General features: G+C 39.0%; 1 protein-coding gene across 4 annotated transcripts in view; it reads left to right on the forward strand.

The window, feature by feature from the left end:
- Window positions 1-17,425, forward strand: part of AKAP9 (A-kinase anchoring protein 9) — a 3,155,794-nt gene that overhangs the window by 2,204,974 nt on the left and 933,395 nt on the right. For all 4 annotated transcript variants that reach the window (XM_044067665.1, XM_044067666.1, XM_044067667.1 and 1 more), the window contains one exon: window positions 12,904-13,066. In XM_044067665.1, coding sequence (XP_043923600.1) covers window positions 12,904-13,066 — 163 coding nt within the window. The remainder of the gene's footprint in view (window positions 1-12,903; window positions 13,067-17,425) is intronic.

The following is a 17,425-nucleotide window of genomic DNA, read 5'->3' on the forward strand; positions in this document are numbered from 1 at the left end:
ACTTCAAGCCAAAATGATTTGCCAGAAAATGACAAATTGTATAAGGAACATACCAAAAATATCAAGCAAAAGTCTGGACAGTTGAGAGGTGTGCTTGTGTAATGTTGTTTTATGTTGTTCTGTTTTTTGAAGGTGTGTGGACATTGGAGTTGCATGTTGTTCATGCTGTAGTGGGTAAACCACTAAACCATGTAATGAGTGTGTATTTTCACTCCATCTGGTTACTGTCTCCCACCATCCATGACTGATGGTTGTCTGTGGATTCCCTCCAGCCACCCCAGGTGGAATGCTGTACAGACTACCTGTTAGTGAGCACAGCATCTCCTTCCTCCACAGCTTCATTGTTTCAGCAAGTTGCCATTTTTGCTGCTAACCAACTTCAAACATTAAAAAAGTTGTTTGCTTCACTGAGCTTGCAGACCTTTGTTCCTGCTTTAACCTGTGTATCAAGTTAAGTTCTTATTCTGTTAACCCACTCTTATCTTTATAAACTGTCTGTGTTAATGCTTCAGTGATCCTGCAGATCTGCATATGTAAGTTAAATAATTATGCATAATCTTTTTGTTTTACTTTTTCTGACAAACTGTGGATTTGTGGAAAGTTTTAAAAAGAGTGACTGCATGCATATTAATAAAACTTTATTGCTCTAGTAGCTGTGCAGGCCTTCCTTCGCACTTTAACTTGTACAGATTACTTTTTCTAAAACTGGAAACTCCCCACAGCTGAAGAAAGCTTTGCTGGTGTTCTGCCCTCACCTTCTTTTTTTTTTTTCTTTTCTTTTTGTCACCTCACATCTAGAGGTTCCCCAGTTCAATTCGTGGCTAGGGGTACCTTCTATGTAGAATCTGCATATCATCCCTGTGTTTGCATGGGTTTCCTCCCACATTCCAAAGACATGCAGTAAGTGGATGGACACACTGAATTGGCCATAGGTGTGAGTGTACATGCTAGTGTGTGGCCAGTCACCTAGCGGTGTAAACCTTGGCTCTAGATGATTGTTACTTTTGAAGTGCCACCCCAACCCCATGGGCAAAAATGGGAAAAAGGGGGTTCTGGATGGATGTGTTTTCTTTTTTTTTTCTTTCTTTTTTTTAAGGTTGAAAATGACATCTGCTTCATGCTGTGCAAGCCGGCAGGAGTTCTGAGTCAGATTTTTGGCTGTACCTCCTGTTTCCTGTTACTAAATGCAATCATATATTTTGATTTTGAAGTGAAAGTTAAGAGCTATTTGCTGTAAAGAAGTTTGACTAATGTAACTGTTTGAAACATTATATGTGTTTATGTCAGAACTATTTTATGAAGCAAGAAACAAATCAACTTATCCTGATTGTGAGGGAAATACTATTATGCCATAATCTTGAAAGACATTATGTAATGTGTCTATTACTTTTTTGTTGTACGTATTTACTTTTAGTATTAGGTTCCCTGATCTGGTGTTCTCTCCCGCAGTGATATATATTCCAGGCACAAGCTTTCAGGTAAAACTGGACTACGTATTGTGTTCTAGACCAGGCAGATATCAGCACTAAGTAACATATATGAAACTGAATGCAATTGGTATTCCTGAAGTCTTTCTGCGTAGTTCAAGTTTTCTAGCATCATGATTTTTCTGGCAAAGAAATTTAACTTTTCAGGTTGTTTCATCTGGCCTGTTTGGTGGTTTAGCAATGTATTTAATAAAGCACTGGGTCAGTTAGTATAATGAACTTACCAGACTGGCTAGACATTCCCTAAATGTAGAGTATGTATATATATATATATATATATATATATATATATATATATATATATATATATATATATATATATATACATTTTCAGCAGAGGCCCGGGGAGAAAAGCTCCACATGAAAAAAAATTAAAAAAAACATTAAAAAAGTTACAATTCTAGCTCAGAGAAAAAATAATAGTATAATAGTATTTTTACAGTGGCTGCAATAAGCAAAAATAAGAACATCAAAGGGTATTCAAATTGAATAGTAAGATTTTGAAAAGATTTGTAAGCAAGATAAATGAGAGTACTAGGAACAGAATGCAAGCTAGTCAGGGTTACAGCAGGGGCAGAGCCAGTGAGTTAAGAGGTGAGTTTTGAGTTTGGATTTGAAGCTGGGAAGAGAGGAGATAGCTGTGAGGTTGGAAGAAAGGGAGTTCCAGGCTTTTCCAGTTGTGTTAGAGAACAAGGAGTCATCTGCTAAGTTATTGGATTTACAGGTAGATATTAGAAGTTTGTTAGAAGAGCGGTAGGCTTTTGAGATTACAATAAGGACTAATGAGGGTAGTGAGTATAGAGGTATTGGTCGGTTTGTAGAGGATTTTATGGGCTAAGGAGATCTGGTGAAATAAGATGAGATTTTGCAGCTCAAGCCATCGCAGTTGTTTTAAGTTTAAGCAGTGGTGTGTTCTAAAGGTGGAGCCAGAGGCAAATCTGGCAATACTGTTGTAGGCAACAGTCAGTTTGGAGAGGTTAGTTTTGGACAAATATGTATAGATGGGGGAGGCGTAAAGGAGGATAGAAATCAGATGGGTACGGGCAATGGAAGTTCTGGATAGAGGTGTAAGAAATTATTTAATTTTAAACAGGGAGCCAGGTTTTCTGTTGACTAATTTTATTGTGATGTTAATGTGAGAGTCAAAGCATAGGTTGTTGTCTATCTCTACTCCGAGGAGCCTGGTGGAGGGGTCAGGAGATATGTAGGTGCCATTACTAGAGAAGACAGAGAAGTTGAGTGGAGAGGATTTTCAGGTGGGGGAGAAAAGTAACAGTTTGGTTTTTGGGGGGTTTAAGATTAAGCATCTATTTAAGAACCATTTTTCAACATTTTGGAAAGTCTGTTGGGTGATAGTGCAGTTCAGAGGGGGATGAGGCAGAACAAATCAAAGTAGAATTATCAGCATATTGTATACAGGTAGCAGAGGACAGACTAGTATGTAGATCATTAATGAAAACTGAGAACAGAAGGGGGCCAAGTATTGATCCTTGTGGGACTCCAAGGGTAATAGGTAGGAGGTTGGATAAGCTGTTTTTCCAGCACACTACCTGTTGTCTGTTATGAAGATATGATTTGAACCATTTTATTGCACCAAAGTCAAGAGCAAAAGTTTTAAGTAAGTTTAACAGTATCTGGTGGTTGACCATATCAAAGGCTTTGGATAGGTCAATAAAGAGGGCAGAGGTAAGTATGTTATTGTTCCGTTTTTTGTTGATGCAGTCAGTAAAGGAAAGGAGGGCTGAGGTGGTGCTGTGGTAAGGCCTGAAGCCATGTTGACAGTCAGCTAGTAGGTTGTGATTTAACAGGTATTTAAGAAGTTGTTTTTGGATGCATTTCTCCATGATTTCAGCTAAAGGGGAGAGTAAGGCTATGGGACAGTAGTTTGAGAGTTCTGTAGAGATCTCACCTTTATGCAGGGGAATGATATGTGAAATTTTCCAAAGTGAAGGAATACAGCCTTCAACAATGGTTCTGTTAATCAGAATGGAAATGGAATAGGCTAATGGACTGGCTGCAATTTTTAGATACTGAGCTGGTAAAAGGTCAGCAGAAGGAGAGGAGATTTTAAGTTTGTGGAGAAGAGAACAGATAAGTGAAGTTGGGTACAGGTTGCAGTTGAAAGGTGGGAATGGAAGTGTTAGAGGAGGAGGACTGAGAGGAGATATTTGGGGCTAGTTGGTTAGCTAGAGACTGGACAGTTTCAGTGAAGAAGGTATTGAAGGCATCAGCAGTTTGTTCTGGGTTGTTTTGAGAAGTGCCTAAGGGGCATGGGGTGTCATTGTGGCCATGTTTTAAGAGAGAGTTTATGCCTGTCCAGAACTTTTGTGGATTTTGTTGGTTAGCTTGTTGTAAATGGCAGTAGTAGTTTCTTTTATCTAGTAGTACAGCTTTTTTAGTGGAGTTTCTTACTTGTCTAAAGTTAAGCTGGCCAGAGGGATCTTTAGTATTACGAAATTTGGTCCAGAGTTTATTTTTCATGAGAATTTTATGCCTTGTATCTTTTGAGAGCCAGGGGGCAGGTTTTGTGTTAATTCTAATTGATCTTAAGGGAGCATGAGAGTCTAGGATAGAAAGGAACCTGGAGTTGAAGTAAACTACAGCATCATTCAGTGGCAGTTGTTTAAGAGGAGACCAGTTGCATGCATTTAGTTCTGTAAGGAAGCTTTCAGGGTTAAAGTTTTTATTTGATCTGACCATTTTATATTTGATTAGGTTAGGGGAGGTAGTTTTATGTCTGATTAGATAAGTAAGGGCGTGGTTGCTTAAATCATCGGGTAGTGTCCCTACTGTATACGTTTGGGAGTGACTATTTATTAGAATCCAGTCCAATATGCTTTCTTTGTTAGTTTTTTAGTTCTGGTTAGGGCTTGAATGGTTTGTGAAAAACCATGAAGATTTAAGAGGGTGGGAGGGTCTGCAGAGCCTAGCACTATGGTTTCTTGTGGGAATTGAGTTGAAAGCCAGCTAAGGATCTCTTCTAAGGAATTAATATTATTTCCAGGGGAAGGTAGGTGCAGATTATATAGATGGCTTTGTGTGTATTAAGTTGCAGTTTGGAGATAAGGATTTTGGCATTACTTATAGAGGGAGGTTTTTCATGTTTGATAGTAATTATATATATATATATATATATATATATATATATATATATATATATATATATATATATATACTTTTCTTACTTTGATAGGCCTACACTTAAAGCTGAAATTGCTATCTACTGTTTCTAGATCTTTAATGATGTCATTTTTAGTGATTTGATTATTTATTTTGTAGTCATAATTTATATCCTTTTGCCAAGTCTGTAATTTATTGACTTTGCTGGAGAACATTGGTATCTTTTGTTGAAGTAATTATGTTACCAAGGTATCAGTTATTAGAGTACCAGAAAAGTTGGTTATCAGTAGCCCATAGCCGGTTGTTTTGCCTGAGAATGCACAAAAAAAATGGATCCTATGTAGTGCCCTGTGGGACACCACTTGTAAACTCATTTGGACTAGGTTGGTAACCCCCCCCCCCCTCCGATTTGTTGCCTCCTATCACTTAACTAGTGTTGTTTTACACATTGAATTTCATATGGATTGACATTTAATGCTTTTACTTTATGTGGAATAGTGTCAGAAGCCTTTTAGCAAAGTCAAGATATACAGTTTGCACTGTTTCCTATTATTTCTTCATAGAATGTCCCAAGATTCAAAATGCAAGGCCTGACTTTAACATTCCTATCATGTTCCTTATGAGAAATAAGTATGTTTCCTATGGCATTCTGAAGAAATGCCATTATAACACCTCATCATTTTGCACAAAACTACTGGTCAGAATGTTGGGTTTAAATGTTTAGTTAGATGGCGTATCTGAAACTTAGAATTTACCTAATCTACAGAGATTTTAAAAATGTATAGTTGTAATGTGAAGCTATATACTCTCTACTAGAATCCTTTATTTACAAGTACATAGTCCAGAATGATCCTTACTTCCGTTTTACAACAGACTAAACCCTGCGTTCCAGTAATATGTGTTATTCAGTGTTAAGCCTGCCAGTAATTTTTTTTCCTGCAAACTAAGAAGTGTTTTGAGATGTAGCTTTTGGGCTTTGACTGGCTACAGACATATGGGGTTCCTATTACCTTATCGAAAAGCAGTAATATCGAACGGTTTTTCATCGAACTGGAAAAGTCGAAAGCTGAAAATAACGAAAACCCGAATTAGCGAATTCTTTCCCTGGGAAAGAAACCGCTTGGCCATCCTTGTGAGTTTGCCCTTTTCCCCACTGTAGTGCGATCTCTGAGTTGATATATTTAGTTAGGGGGGGTCTGGGGGGCACAGCCCCCCACTTTCTTATGTTTAGATTAGTGAATAGTTGGTAGTAGGGCTGGCAATTTCTTTCCCAGGAAAGAATTTGCTCATTCACTTTTTCGCTGTTTTCAGCTTTTGGTTTGATGAAAAGCCGTTCAATATTATGGCATTTCAATAAGGTAATATAGACCCCACATATGTATGTAGTCTGGTCTCAGCTGTAGTGGATAGCTGTATCACCAGAATTTTTCAAAATTTTCAGCTGTTTGAAGATTTTAAATGCAGCTGACTGCAGTAGAGCATTTTGTTGTTATGTTAGACAGTTGTGAGAAGTGAGCACATTTTAGAAATGTATCTCAGCCTGCACATTAAGAACCTGCCAGGCTGTTATTCTGTTCAAAATGTTATTTCTCTGGAATATAAGAGTAAGCCACAAGTTTTGCTTAATTAGAAACTTTTTGCAGAGGGTTACTTTTGGAGTTTTGTCATCATTTATCTGCTGCTTGGTGCATTTCTGAATCTTCTCATTTCTGCATTTGGGGGTATATATGCTTGCTGCCAGAATACCCAAAAATGTCATACATTGAGGTAAAGGTTAAGCCAAGCTTCTGCATCTCTCTTTTCTTTTCTTGTACGTGCATGTTCGGATCTTGATCCTAATTTTCATTGTAGGAGAGTTTCATATTTGAGGCCTGCTTTTCTGGAACCAGAGCTAATGAAGCAGGACCCGCACTGGCTGTTTTTATTATTTAGAATGGGAAGTTATATAAAGCATTGTCTTAATTAAGTGCTGGAGCTGCTACTTCAACCTGATTACCTGCAAGAGAAGCAGGGAAATGCTTGAGGCTTACCCTACAATTCGTTAAGATTGTTACGCTAGAATGTGCTCAACCCCAGGACTGACAAGAAGGTCCTTTGCTTGATGTTGAGCTAGTTTTGAATTGATATGAAAAGGTAAGGGAGTTTGAAGTGAGATATCAGTCACATCCTCATCCTACTAAATCTATTGAGATGCAGTGTGAATTGTGAGCTCTCATACGTTAGGGCATTAAAATTACATCTGTTCTCTACAGACAGGAGGAGATTGTGAACTGAACCTGTTGCCAGTCACATTGGGTAGGTAGTGTGTTCGTGGGGTGTCTCTAGCAGCTCACCCATGCAAGGTGTCTGTAGCATACCTGCATTTGTCCTTTTGATGGAGAGCAGTTCTTTATATTCCAGTAAGATGGCAATTGTACTTTACACTGAGAAATCATCTTTTCAGACCTTCCCTGCATTCTGTTATTGAGGACTAACCAGTCCGCAAACCAGGCTTCCATGGATATTTCAGCTGCAGCTGGTTCCACTGGGTTAGCTCAGATGTTTAATATGCATCAGTTCCATATCCTGTTCGAAGCTGTCCTTGTGAGTGCAGGATTGTATGTCTTGTGATCCGATACCAGTATTAGGCTATGCCTTGTTAAGCTTGTATTTCTCCCTCCTGAGTGTGTGTTGTGGGCTAACATTTTGCTTTGGGTTTAGTGCTGGAACCTGTCTTTTTGATATTTACTTCTCAGACCTCCAATCAGTGAGCAAGACCTATGACTAACAACATCCCTAGAACATGTTTTCATAGATTCATAGATATTCCGAGGCCACAATCTCATGATTATTCATACCTTGTCAGTATACCCTTCTTCAAGCTGCACCTCATTTTTCCAGGAGGGCCAAACTAGTCAATCCCAGAGTAAATTTGTGAATACCTATCCAGTCATCTACTTCATATTTAAGCATGTAGGAGAAGTTTATTTGAAAGGTTTGGGAGACACTGGGTTATAAACATATTCATCAACTATGTTTTAGTTATCTACTTGTGAAGATTTAAGTCCTTGGTTCTAGTGTTGGTGTAGATGTTGGAGTTATGGAGAAACTGGGGATCTAGGACAATTGGGTCTGTAATGGGCACAGTAAGACTAAAAGGGATTTCCCCTCAAAAGTCTGAAAGACATTGAATTAAAGGGATAGCATTTCCAACCTCTCTTGGTAGCTCAGGGACTTTATGCATGTGATCTTTTTAGTTAGGAATCTTTGGGAGTCTATGTTTAGTAAGATAGATACTAAAGGGGCATTGTACTTGATAGTTTCCTGATCAGTGCTGAGTATAAGGGATTGATTGCTTTTTTAGAACTTGATTCATTTGGCAATAAGGCAGGCTAAAATAAAAAGATACCTTGACAACCATTGATACATGATGGTCAAAAGAGAGGGATCTGTCAACCCAAGTACCTATGTCCCTGCCATTTTCATTTTGTAGTGGTGTGTTGTGTATACAGTATGATAAAGGGGAGGGGTTGTCTATCAAAAGTGATGATGCTGCACTTTTTAGCACTCAGTTTGAGACCATTTTTAGTGCCCCTAGAGTTTACTAAGGAGAATTCATTCTGGAAGGTTTAGGTGTCATAGGCTGAATTAATAACCCTTATTTTATAGTCATATGCAATTTGTCATAAGTCTTGACACTCTGATTGGAAGTAAATATCAAAAAGAGAGGCCCAACACCAGCACTAAGCCCTGAGGAACACCACTGGTTACTTTCATACTTTCTGATGATGGACCTCCAACTCGCACTGTGTGGGTTTGGTCTTAAACAAGTTTGCTGTCCATCATACCACATATGGGTCGATTTTTAGCTTTTGTATGATACCAACATGGGAAAAGGTGTCGAAAAATTTGGCCAGCTCAAGATGCATTGCATGCACTTCATGGATACCATCTACAGCCTCTGCAACACTTTCAAAGAAGTTTACCAGATTTAAGAGACAAAAATCTACCCTTTGCAAAGGCAAACTGTTTGGTGTCAAGTCTAACAGGATTCCTGATGTCACAGCTTATGAGGTTATATATAATACATTCCATGGCTTTGCAGATGTGGCTTATGCAGCTGACAAGTCTGTAATTATGTGGGTCATTTGTAAGGCCACTCTTATGTAGGGACATGACCACTGCAGTGAGACAGTCATCGGGGCAAAACTAGTACCTAAACTTAGGTTAAACCATTTGAGGAGCGGCTCTGCAAGGGCATGTTTAACACTGCCAGTTAAGCAATCCAGTACATTGTCAGGTCTCGTGGAGGAAGTATTTTTGATGGTCTTTAGAGATAATTGGGAAGGTAAGGGATTGAGTTATTTTGGCTCATTGAATAGAAGTCTTCTGGTGAAATGAAATTATCACTAAATTGGTTTGCAAGAATATTGGCAATGTCGTTTGGGTCAGAATAGGAGTCAGCCTTCATCACAAATAAATTCTGAGCAATATAGTGTATTTTTTTAGTCTTCTAGCATAGCTATATACTGATTTGTAATTATCTTTGGCTTCATAGGCCAGCTTCAGTTCATGGGCTCCTTTAGTGGACTTTTTAACATTCTTCAATTTTTTGTAGTGCTTTTGGTATTATCCTTGAAAAGAGGAGTTTTGGATTAACTAAAGAATGTATGCAGTTTCTTTCTTTTGTTATATAGTTTATTCATGGTGGTAGACTACCTGGATGGTTTGGGTTCTGAATTTCCCATGATGCTTCATTCTGGTAGACTGCTAGCTTTATACTTTTTTTCTAAATGAGTGTCAGATTCCTTAATGAAGCCTGCTGCTGTATTAAGGTCAGGTAGGTACTGTCATAAGTGAATTCTGATATTTCCTCAGAGAGTAGGTTGATGATGGCATGTTGTAGTTCTTAAATTTAGCGGACTTGGTGTAGGAGATTTTGGGATTTTAAAAGTGTAGAGCAAGAAGTTTCCATTTTTGTAAGAATTAGATCAGGAATGCTGTCTCCTCTGGTAGATTTACTTACCAATTGCTCAAGGGAATTTTTGTTTAAGTATAGGATTTTTTGGGCATATCCTATATTGTAGGTGTAGGTATTTGAGTTTACTGAATAGCATTTTAAGTCACCCAAAATAAGGGAGTTTTTGCTAATAAGGAATAATTTAGAACATTGAGGAATCTAATATTCTTGCCAGAAGACAAATAAGGTATTATGTAACAAGCATTATTCCTATGTAAAGTGATCTTAAATTTTTGGGTCCTTGGGGATATGCCTGGAGGTAATACGTTCCTCAAAAAATATGAAGACTCCACCAGAGTTGCTACTGTGTCTGAAGGCATGAAAAGCACAAAACTCTGGTGGAGAGAGAGTGGTGTCTTTATATTTAAACCAAGTTTCAGTATCTGTGCAGACAAGGATGTTTTCCAAATGTAGGAGTGACTCAAGACCAGGCAATTTATTGTTAAGAGTTCTGGCACTAAGAAGATGTGCTTTAATATCTTTTGATTTTGAGACTGATATGTTAATTATGTTGAAATGTACAACTAAAAAGGCACTAATGGGCACCAAAGGCTTTAGGTAGCGTGTGAAAGCCATGAAACAAGAGCAAAGCAAACTGAACTGTTGAGCATCTCATCCCATGCTGATACATACTGGATAACTAACTATGCCATCAGTTATTGCATCTCATCCCATGCTGATACATACTGGATAACTAACTATGCCATCAGTTATTGCATCTCATCCCATGCTGATACATACTGGATAACTAACTATGCCATCAGTTATTGCATCTCATCCCATGCTGATACATACTGGATAACTAACTATGCCATCAGTTATTGCATCTCATCCCATGCTGATACATACTGGATAACTAACTATTCAATCAGTTATTGAAGCCAGTTATCCTTTCTCTCTATTTAGGAATCATTTGGGGTGTAGGAAGGATTTCAATCCTGACTAGTGTCTTACCTGCATTTGTAGCATACATGGAAAGTTCTGACATGTCTCTCTGCATATCTGTCAGGACTTTGTCTCAAATTGTTCACCACTGCATGTATCACTAGTTTGTCATAATCGTATATGTCAAGTGTTAGATCCTTAAGGCCCTTGTAAAGTAAGAGATACTATCATGTAAAAGACAAATCACTGTACCCCTCTCCTTATCCAACTTTGTGAGTGACGAGTCAGTACTGCTGACAGTAGAGTCACCTGTTACTAAAATATTTCTGTAGAGTCACCTGTCACTAAAATATTTCTGTTGCTGCTGTGGTTCAGAGTGATAAACGTGGAGCATTTCTGCTCAGGGTGACTCTTTATGAGGGGTATACATGGGGGAATGAGTGATCTGACTTTTGCTTAATCATCTTACTTATAGAAGGTTCTGTAAGTGATTGTTGTACAGTCTCAGTATTCGATCTATTAGTGTAAGTAGAGAGGGATCATGATGGAAAAATCTGAAGCTCACGGGGAAAGTTATAGGTAAAAGGGAAGCCTTCAGGTATTTACACCTCTCCCAGATGGCATTATTAGTGTTGAGTATAAATGCTCATTATCTTAGCTACTCAGGACATCTTCTTAACCCCTGCCCCCCAAACTAGGCTTCACTGCACAGACCATGCTTTCTCAGTCCTTGGTCTAAAACTGCGGAAATCTCCCACTTCTTTTCTTAAAGATCATTTCTCTTACCTCATTTTCAATCAGAATTAAAAGGACATTTCAGATGCTATCTCTCTGGTCATAAAACCTGACCTCTTCCCACCCTTCTTCCCCCTACATAGCTACTCTGTCTCTGCTTTTCATTGTGATTCTTTCGTCTGATTTCCACCGTTATGTAATGCATGTATATATTCTGTATTGTCAGTCACTGTTTATGTAATGTCATTTGTCTATTGTTGTTATTACCCTCAAACCAACTTTGATATTCACGTTATATATCATATATGTATATATTGTATTTTGTTATTCACTTTGTATATAATGTCTTGTATCTATTGTGTTCACTCCACACTGCGACTGAAATACGTCCAATGGGATCAGTGCTCTACCCAGGTTAACAAATTTAAAGTAAAACAAGTTCATTATTTGTCTTAGGTGACCAGATGCTAAAAGGTTGGCAACAGAGGTGAAGCTAGCCATATAACCTTCCATCTTTGCCCAGTGTTTATGTCTTCAGACAAGTAAAAAAAAATGTAGCACTAAGCAGGGAGGATGATAGGAAAGTAAGGTTATCTCAGTCGTTAGTAGGTGAATGTTAGGAACTTTCCAGCTTGATCCTGTAGTGCCTACTAGTATGAGCAGATAAGATGAGACTGCTTAAGATATTATCCTTCTTGGATGAGAAATGTACTTACTGTTTATTTTACACATGCATCTTTATCTCTCGCAAAAGGAGGAATTACCCACCGTAAGCTGTACACCTCATTGGTGTGATAGTTTCTTCAAGACAGTGAGAAAGGCATCTTCTCCGTTTACTACCATCGCTGGGTTAGGGTAATGGCTGACCTGCGGCATTTTCCACCTTATGATAATCTCCTGTGATCTAATCCCCTGTGATCATGATAGTTCTGTCAGCCTTAGTTTGCTGGAGCTTTTTTGTGGTTTATGAGTCTAGTAATTAAAGTTCACTATAGTTTTGGCCATCATTCATACATTGTGTCTGCAACTAGTCAGAGTTCAAAGGCTGTATCTCATTAATGATCCTTGGCTATGGGAAAAAAGTAATTGATACCTTTGCTGCTGTTTGAGAGGTTTATATATCACAACACCATTAGCACCTGGAACAGTTAAGCCATCTACTGATATGGTAAGAACTTCACAAAGCTCCATTTTGTCTAATCAATGATTTTGAGTGTTCAAAGTGTAAGAGTGGTCTTTGAAAATTTGTGCAACCCATGCATACCACTGTTTTGCACTTAACTTCCCCAGACAGCATCATGTAATGGACAGTTTGAGTTGAAAAACTATTGGGTCCTGTCTTCTGCATTCATTGTATTATGTTTATATAGCTGAAAGTTGCAGCATTAGTGGCAAGAGATTGAATGTTGCCATGCCAATCAGAAGGGTATACTTGTACGAAAGGAAAATTAGTATAAGGTAGATCACTTTCCTGTAAGCTCTCAAATTGGTTGGGTAATTGTAGGATGTGCCTGTTGTTTTTGCTAACAAACCCACTTTTGAGCTTATTACTTTGAAAGTCTTCTATTGTTTAACAATTATCTGGCAAAGGTTGTGCCTGAAAGGGGCCTATTAAGGGCAACTGCACATGCCCTTTAAACTAATTCCTAAAATGTTGCTTTGATTTGTGTTTTTCAGGTAGAACATGCAAGAATTACACAAACAGAACTTTTACGCGAGTCCTTCTCAAAACAGCAGGAGCTGACTGAGCTACTCAAGCGTCAGGAAGAACTCCAGGAAAGACTTAATGAAGAGACCAGGGCCAGAGAACATCTGGCCCTAGAACTGCACAAGGCAGAAGGTATGTTGTCCTGCTACAGATATTCACCTTTATTTTAGTTATTTTTATGTAGGGCCACCAGCAGAACATTGACCTCACTAATTGAGCATAGGCTACATTCAAGCTGGAAAATAATTTACAAACGATACAGTAGATTCTACAGTGAAGTTAATGCTGTTTAAGATCTTGGAGGATACCATACAAAAATGACGTCAGCTTTAAGTTGTTCACTTTAAAATTTATGTTGCAATAGAGTAATCATACACACCCAGATTTCTCTTCCCCTGTTTTGCTTTCAGATTTGCATGAGAAACTTGTCTTCATTTTTCTTTTCCGTTACAGACTGATGATATAAATTGTGTATTCATATTAAAATGTTTATCAGCAGTAAAACTGGCTTCTTTATACATAAGGCCATTGGGGATATGATGGTAATTGTAGATACTCAGTAAGCTATTTCTTCTTGCACTAGACTTCATCTGTAGGTGGAAAAGACATTTGGGCTAGTCTCTGCCAACCATTTTAGATACTTAATTGCGAGTGGTTGATCACCTTTCTAATCAACAGTGTCATGACACCCAGTAGTCACTATGTTGTGAGGAGTGCAAAATAGGTTGCTTATTATTTTTCTGTCAAAATTACATGAGTTACTTATTTCTGTTCCTCTATTAAACCTTTCATGAGATGCAGTCCATCTACAGGAGGACTCTCTGTCTTTTCATTTGGAAAGATTTTGGCATTATCGACATAGATGACCTGCATGCTCATATTTCCACTTAGTGTTTGGATCCATGCCCTTCTAGGTTTATGGAGGCTTCCCTAGTGATAATTGCACCATTAATATACGAGATCATATGTCAGTGGTGCAAGTGATAAGTGAGATTGTCACCATCTAGGTGTGAGATATTTCCCTTTTATTCAATGGAGGCTGTTATTACCCCAGTCCTTAGTAAGGCGGATTGGATCTTGAGGATCTTGATAATCATTGATAATCATTGTCCTATCTCAAAACTTCATTTTTTTGTTAAGGTTCTTGAGAAAGTGGGTGCCTTCAGCTGAAGAGCTACTTGAGTAGTTATGTCATCTTTGATCGATTCCTTTTAGGTTTTAGGGTTCCACATAGTACTAAAACAGCTCTTACCAGAGTTTTAATGATTTTCTAGTTGCAAGAGTTCAGAGCTGCTACCTAGTTTTAGACCTTCTTGGTCTTTCATCAGCATTTGATTTGGTGGACCATTCTGTTCTGACCAACTGGAGTATTACAGTGAGGTTTCTGGACTGGCTCTCAACTGGTTTGCTTCTTAGTTTATCAAGTCACATCCAGAGGGTAAACTAAAGAGCTACTTTCTCCTGTTCTCACCATCTTATCTGTGGGGTACCACAAGGCTCCATTCTTAGTCTTTTATTGTTCACCATCTGCTTACTGCCACTAGTTGACATTAGTAATTTGAGAGGCTATCAATTTCACTGCTGTGCTGATGACATGCAACTCTACCACTAATTCCCTCAGGACTCTGTGTCTATCCATACCGCCCTTTGACATGACTTGGAACAGATCCATAACTGGATGGTCAGTAACAGGATTAAACTCAATGCTTCAAAAGCCGTAGCTCTGATGGTCCACACTACATGGAGGTACTCTCCCCTGCTGAATATGTCACCTTGATATTTCTTTACTTGGGTGACAGACCTATTTCAGTGTCTGAAGGTAAATACTCTTGGATGTGATACTTGATGACAAACTAACAGTTAAGAACCATATTTCTGCTGTTGCCAAGTCCTCTTGTTTCCATCTGTGGAATAACAGCCTTATCAAAGACCTTATTCCTCCTGGTACATGCCAACTGTGCTTCATCATTTAGTGTCTTCACATTTAGATTACTGTAATGCTGTTTATGTTGGATTTACTAACCTTGAGCTTGCATGTGTACAGTTAGTACAGAATTCTGTAGCTGATTTATTGACTGTCTCAAGATGCTGTCATGTCATGCCAGTTTTGCAGGACTTGCACCGGCTCCCTGTTAGTTAATGCTCATTTGGAAGATCCTTGCCATCATCTGTTTTGCACTCCATAACCTTGGTCCACGTTATTTACAGGACCTTTTACACATGTACAATCCGAGATGGACATTGTGCTCCAGTTCAGAGGATCTCCTTGTGGTACTAAGCTACAATCTTGACACCTCTGTCTGTCATTCATTCAGCTATCAGGGTCCTTTGTTATGGAACATTTTTCCTAAATGGCTTCTTGACTCACCTACAATGGCAGGATTTAAAGGGGGTTTAAAATTTCATCTCTTTGACCTTGTTTACAATTAATTATTTATCTTGTCATTTAAGTGTTGCTACTCTCTCAGTTTTCCTTATTTTCCATATTTGTCTGTTATTTATTGACTTGTACAGTACCTGGGCCCAGACACTTAAATGAACTTGAACTCCAAACTTGAAGAGATGTCACATCCTGCATGTGCATCCAGGGAGCCTAGGCTGTGCTTGTTTCGGAACAGAGAAAGTGTAGAGGAGATTAATGATGAGTGAGATTTGGGAGTTGGAGTCATGTTCTGCAGAAAAATAAGCATTCCATGACATCTGTGTATCCACTAGGTAGGTATTTTTAAGTACATTATGCAAGAATTTTGTTTACAAAAAGATGGAGGTCTTGATCTCTCTATTTACAGACTCTAGTCATCCACATCTTCTGTATGGTATCTAGGTAGAATACACCACAATCATGAAGCACTCATTGCTGCAGAATACACCGCAAACACAAAGCACTACAACCATGAATCACTCACTGCTTTATAATGCACCACAACCACAAATCACTCAGTGCTGCAGAGTGCACCACAACCACGAAGCACTCAGTGCTGCAGAATACACCGTAACCACCAAGCAGTCAGTGCTGCAGAATGCACAGTAACCACCAAGCACTCAGTGTTGCAGAATGCACCACAACCACCAAGCTCTCAGTGCTGCAGAATGCACCATAATCACAAAGCACTCAGTGCTGCAGAATACACCATAACCACAAAGCACTCAGAGATGCAGAATACACAATTGTGATGCACTCAGTGCTGCAGAATGCACCATAACTACAAAGCACACAGTGCTGCAGAATGCACCATAACAACAAAACACTCAGTGCTGCAGAATACACCACAACCGTGAAGCACTCAGTGCTGCAGAATACACCATAACCACAAAGCACTCAGTGCTGCAGAATGCACCACAACCACAAATCACTCAGTGCTGCAGAATGCACCACAACCACAAATCATTCAGTGCTGCAGAGTGCACCACAACCATCAAACACTCAGTGCTGCAAAATACACCACAACCATGAAGCCCTCATTCCCCATTAGTGCACAGTGTGTCATAGAAACATGACAAAACTTTACATATTATATGCAGCTCTTTGAAATTAAAGTTGTTAGTTCTTTTAAGGAAAAACATGGATGTACTTCACAGACTGTAGTTTTGATGGCCATTCTTTCAGGAAGAGACCTGTCTCCCCAAATTTTACCATTCCATTTCCATTAGACTTCTCATTCCCCTTTACCCACTGTAGTCCTGCGTCTTCATCTCTGCCCCTTTTAGTTGCCTTCAAACATCGTGTTGTGTTCAAATCATCTTGCAATGTATATGCATGTCTGTTTTGTATGAATTTCTACTTGTACCCTAACCCTTCCATTCTCTTTATAAAATTGTGCTAATTCTCTGCCCACTTAATTTTTCTCATATCACATGGTCAACAAAACTTTATATGGTACTCATGTCACCTTTTCAGTGCTCTGTACAGTGTAAGGAATACCTCAGAGTCTCTGGAATCAATTTATTATGCATGCCAGCATCTTTTAACCTTTGCCACTAGCCTTTAAACTCTGTACCATGATTCATCTCTCTCTCTTCTCTCTGTCTCTCTCTCACTCTCTGACTGGTCTGTTTCTCCTCTCTGACCACTAAGAACTAGCCCCCTGGCAACTGTGTTAATGCTGCTGTTTCCTGATTGAGAGACCTTCAGCCAGTTTGTTCCATTGACTGAGAGTAGAGTGAGCTGGGAGTGGAGGGGTGTCATCCTCATTTTGGGAGGTTGGGTTTTTTCATTAAGCTTTGTAGATGTTCTTCATTCCACATTGCTGCAGTCCTAACCATTGGGTAGTCCGCTGTCCAGTCGGCCCGAATACCAAAGTATATGGCTGACGTCGGTCAAGGCGCATTAGACTGACGTCAGGACGTCAGGGTACTAATGCGCATGACCGACGTCATATCCTCAGTCTTTTTTGCCGCATGGTCCGATGCAGAAGCAGTTTTGCGAGTGCAGGTTGGCGTTCTGAAATTTTCTGAAGTCGGAGTTTCAGACCGAATCAAAGTTGGCTAAGT

This window comes from Protopterus annectens, chromosome 3.part1 (genome assembly GCF_019279795.1).
Source record: "Protopterus annectens isolate FY-2018-M chromosome 3.part1, PAN1.0, whole genome shotgun sequence".
Classification (NCBI taxonomy): domain Eukaryota; kingdom Metazoa; phylum Chordata; order Ceratodontiformes; family Protopteridae; genus Protopterus; species Protopterus annectens.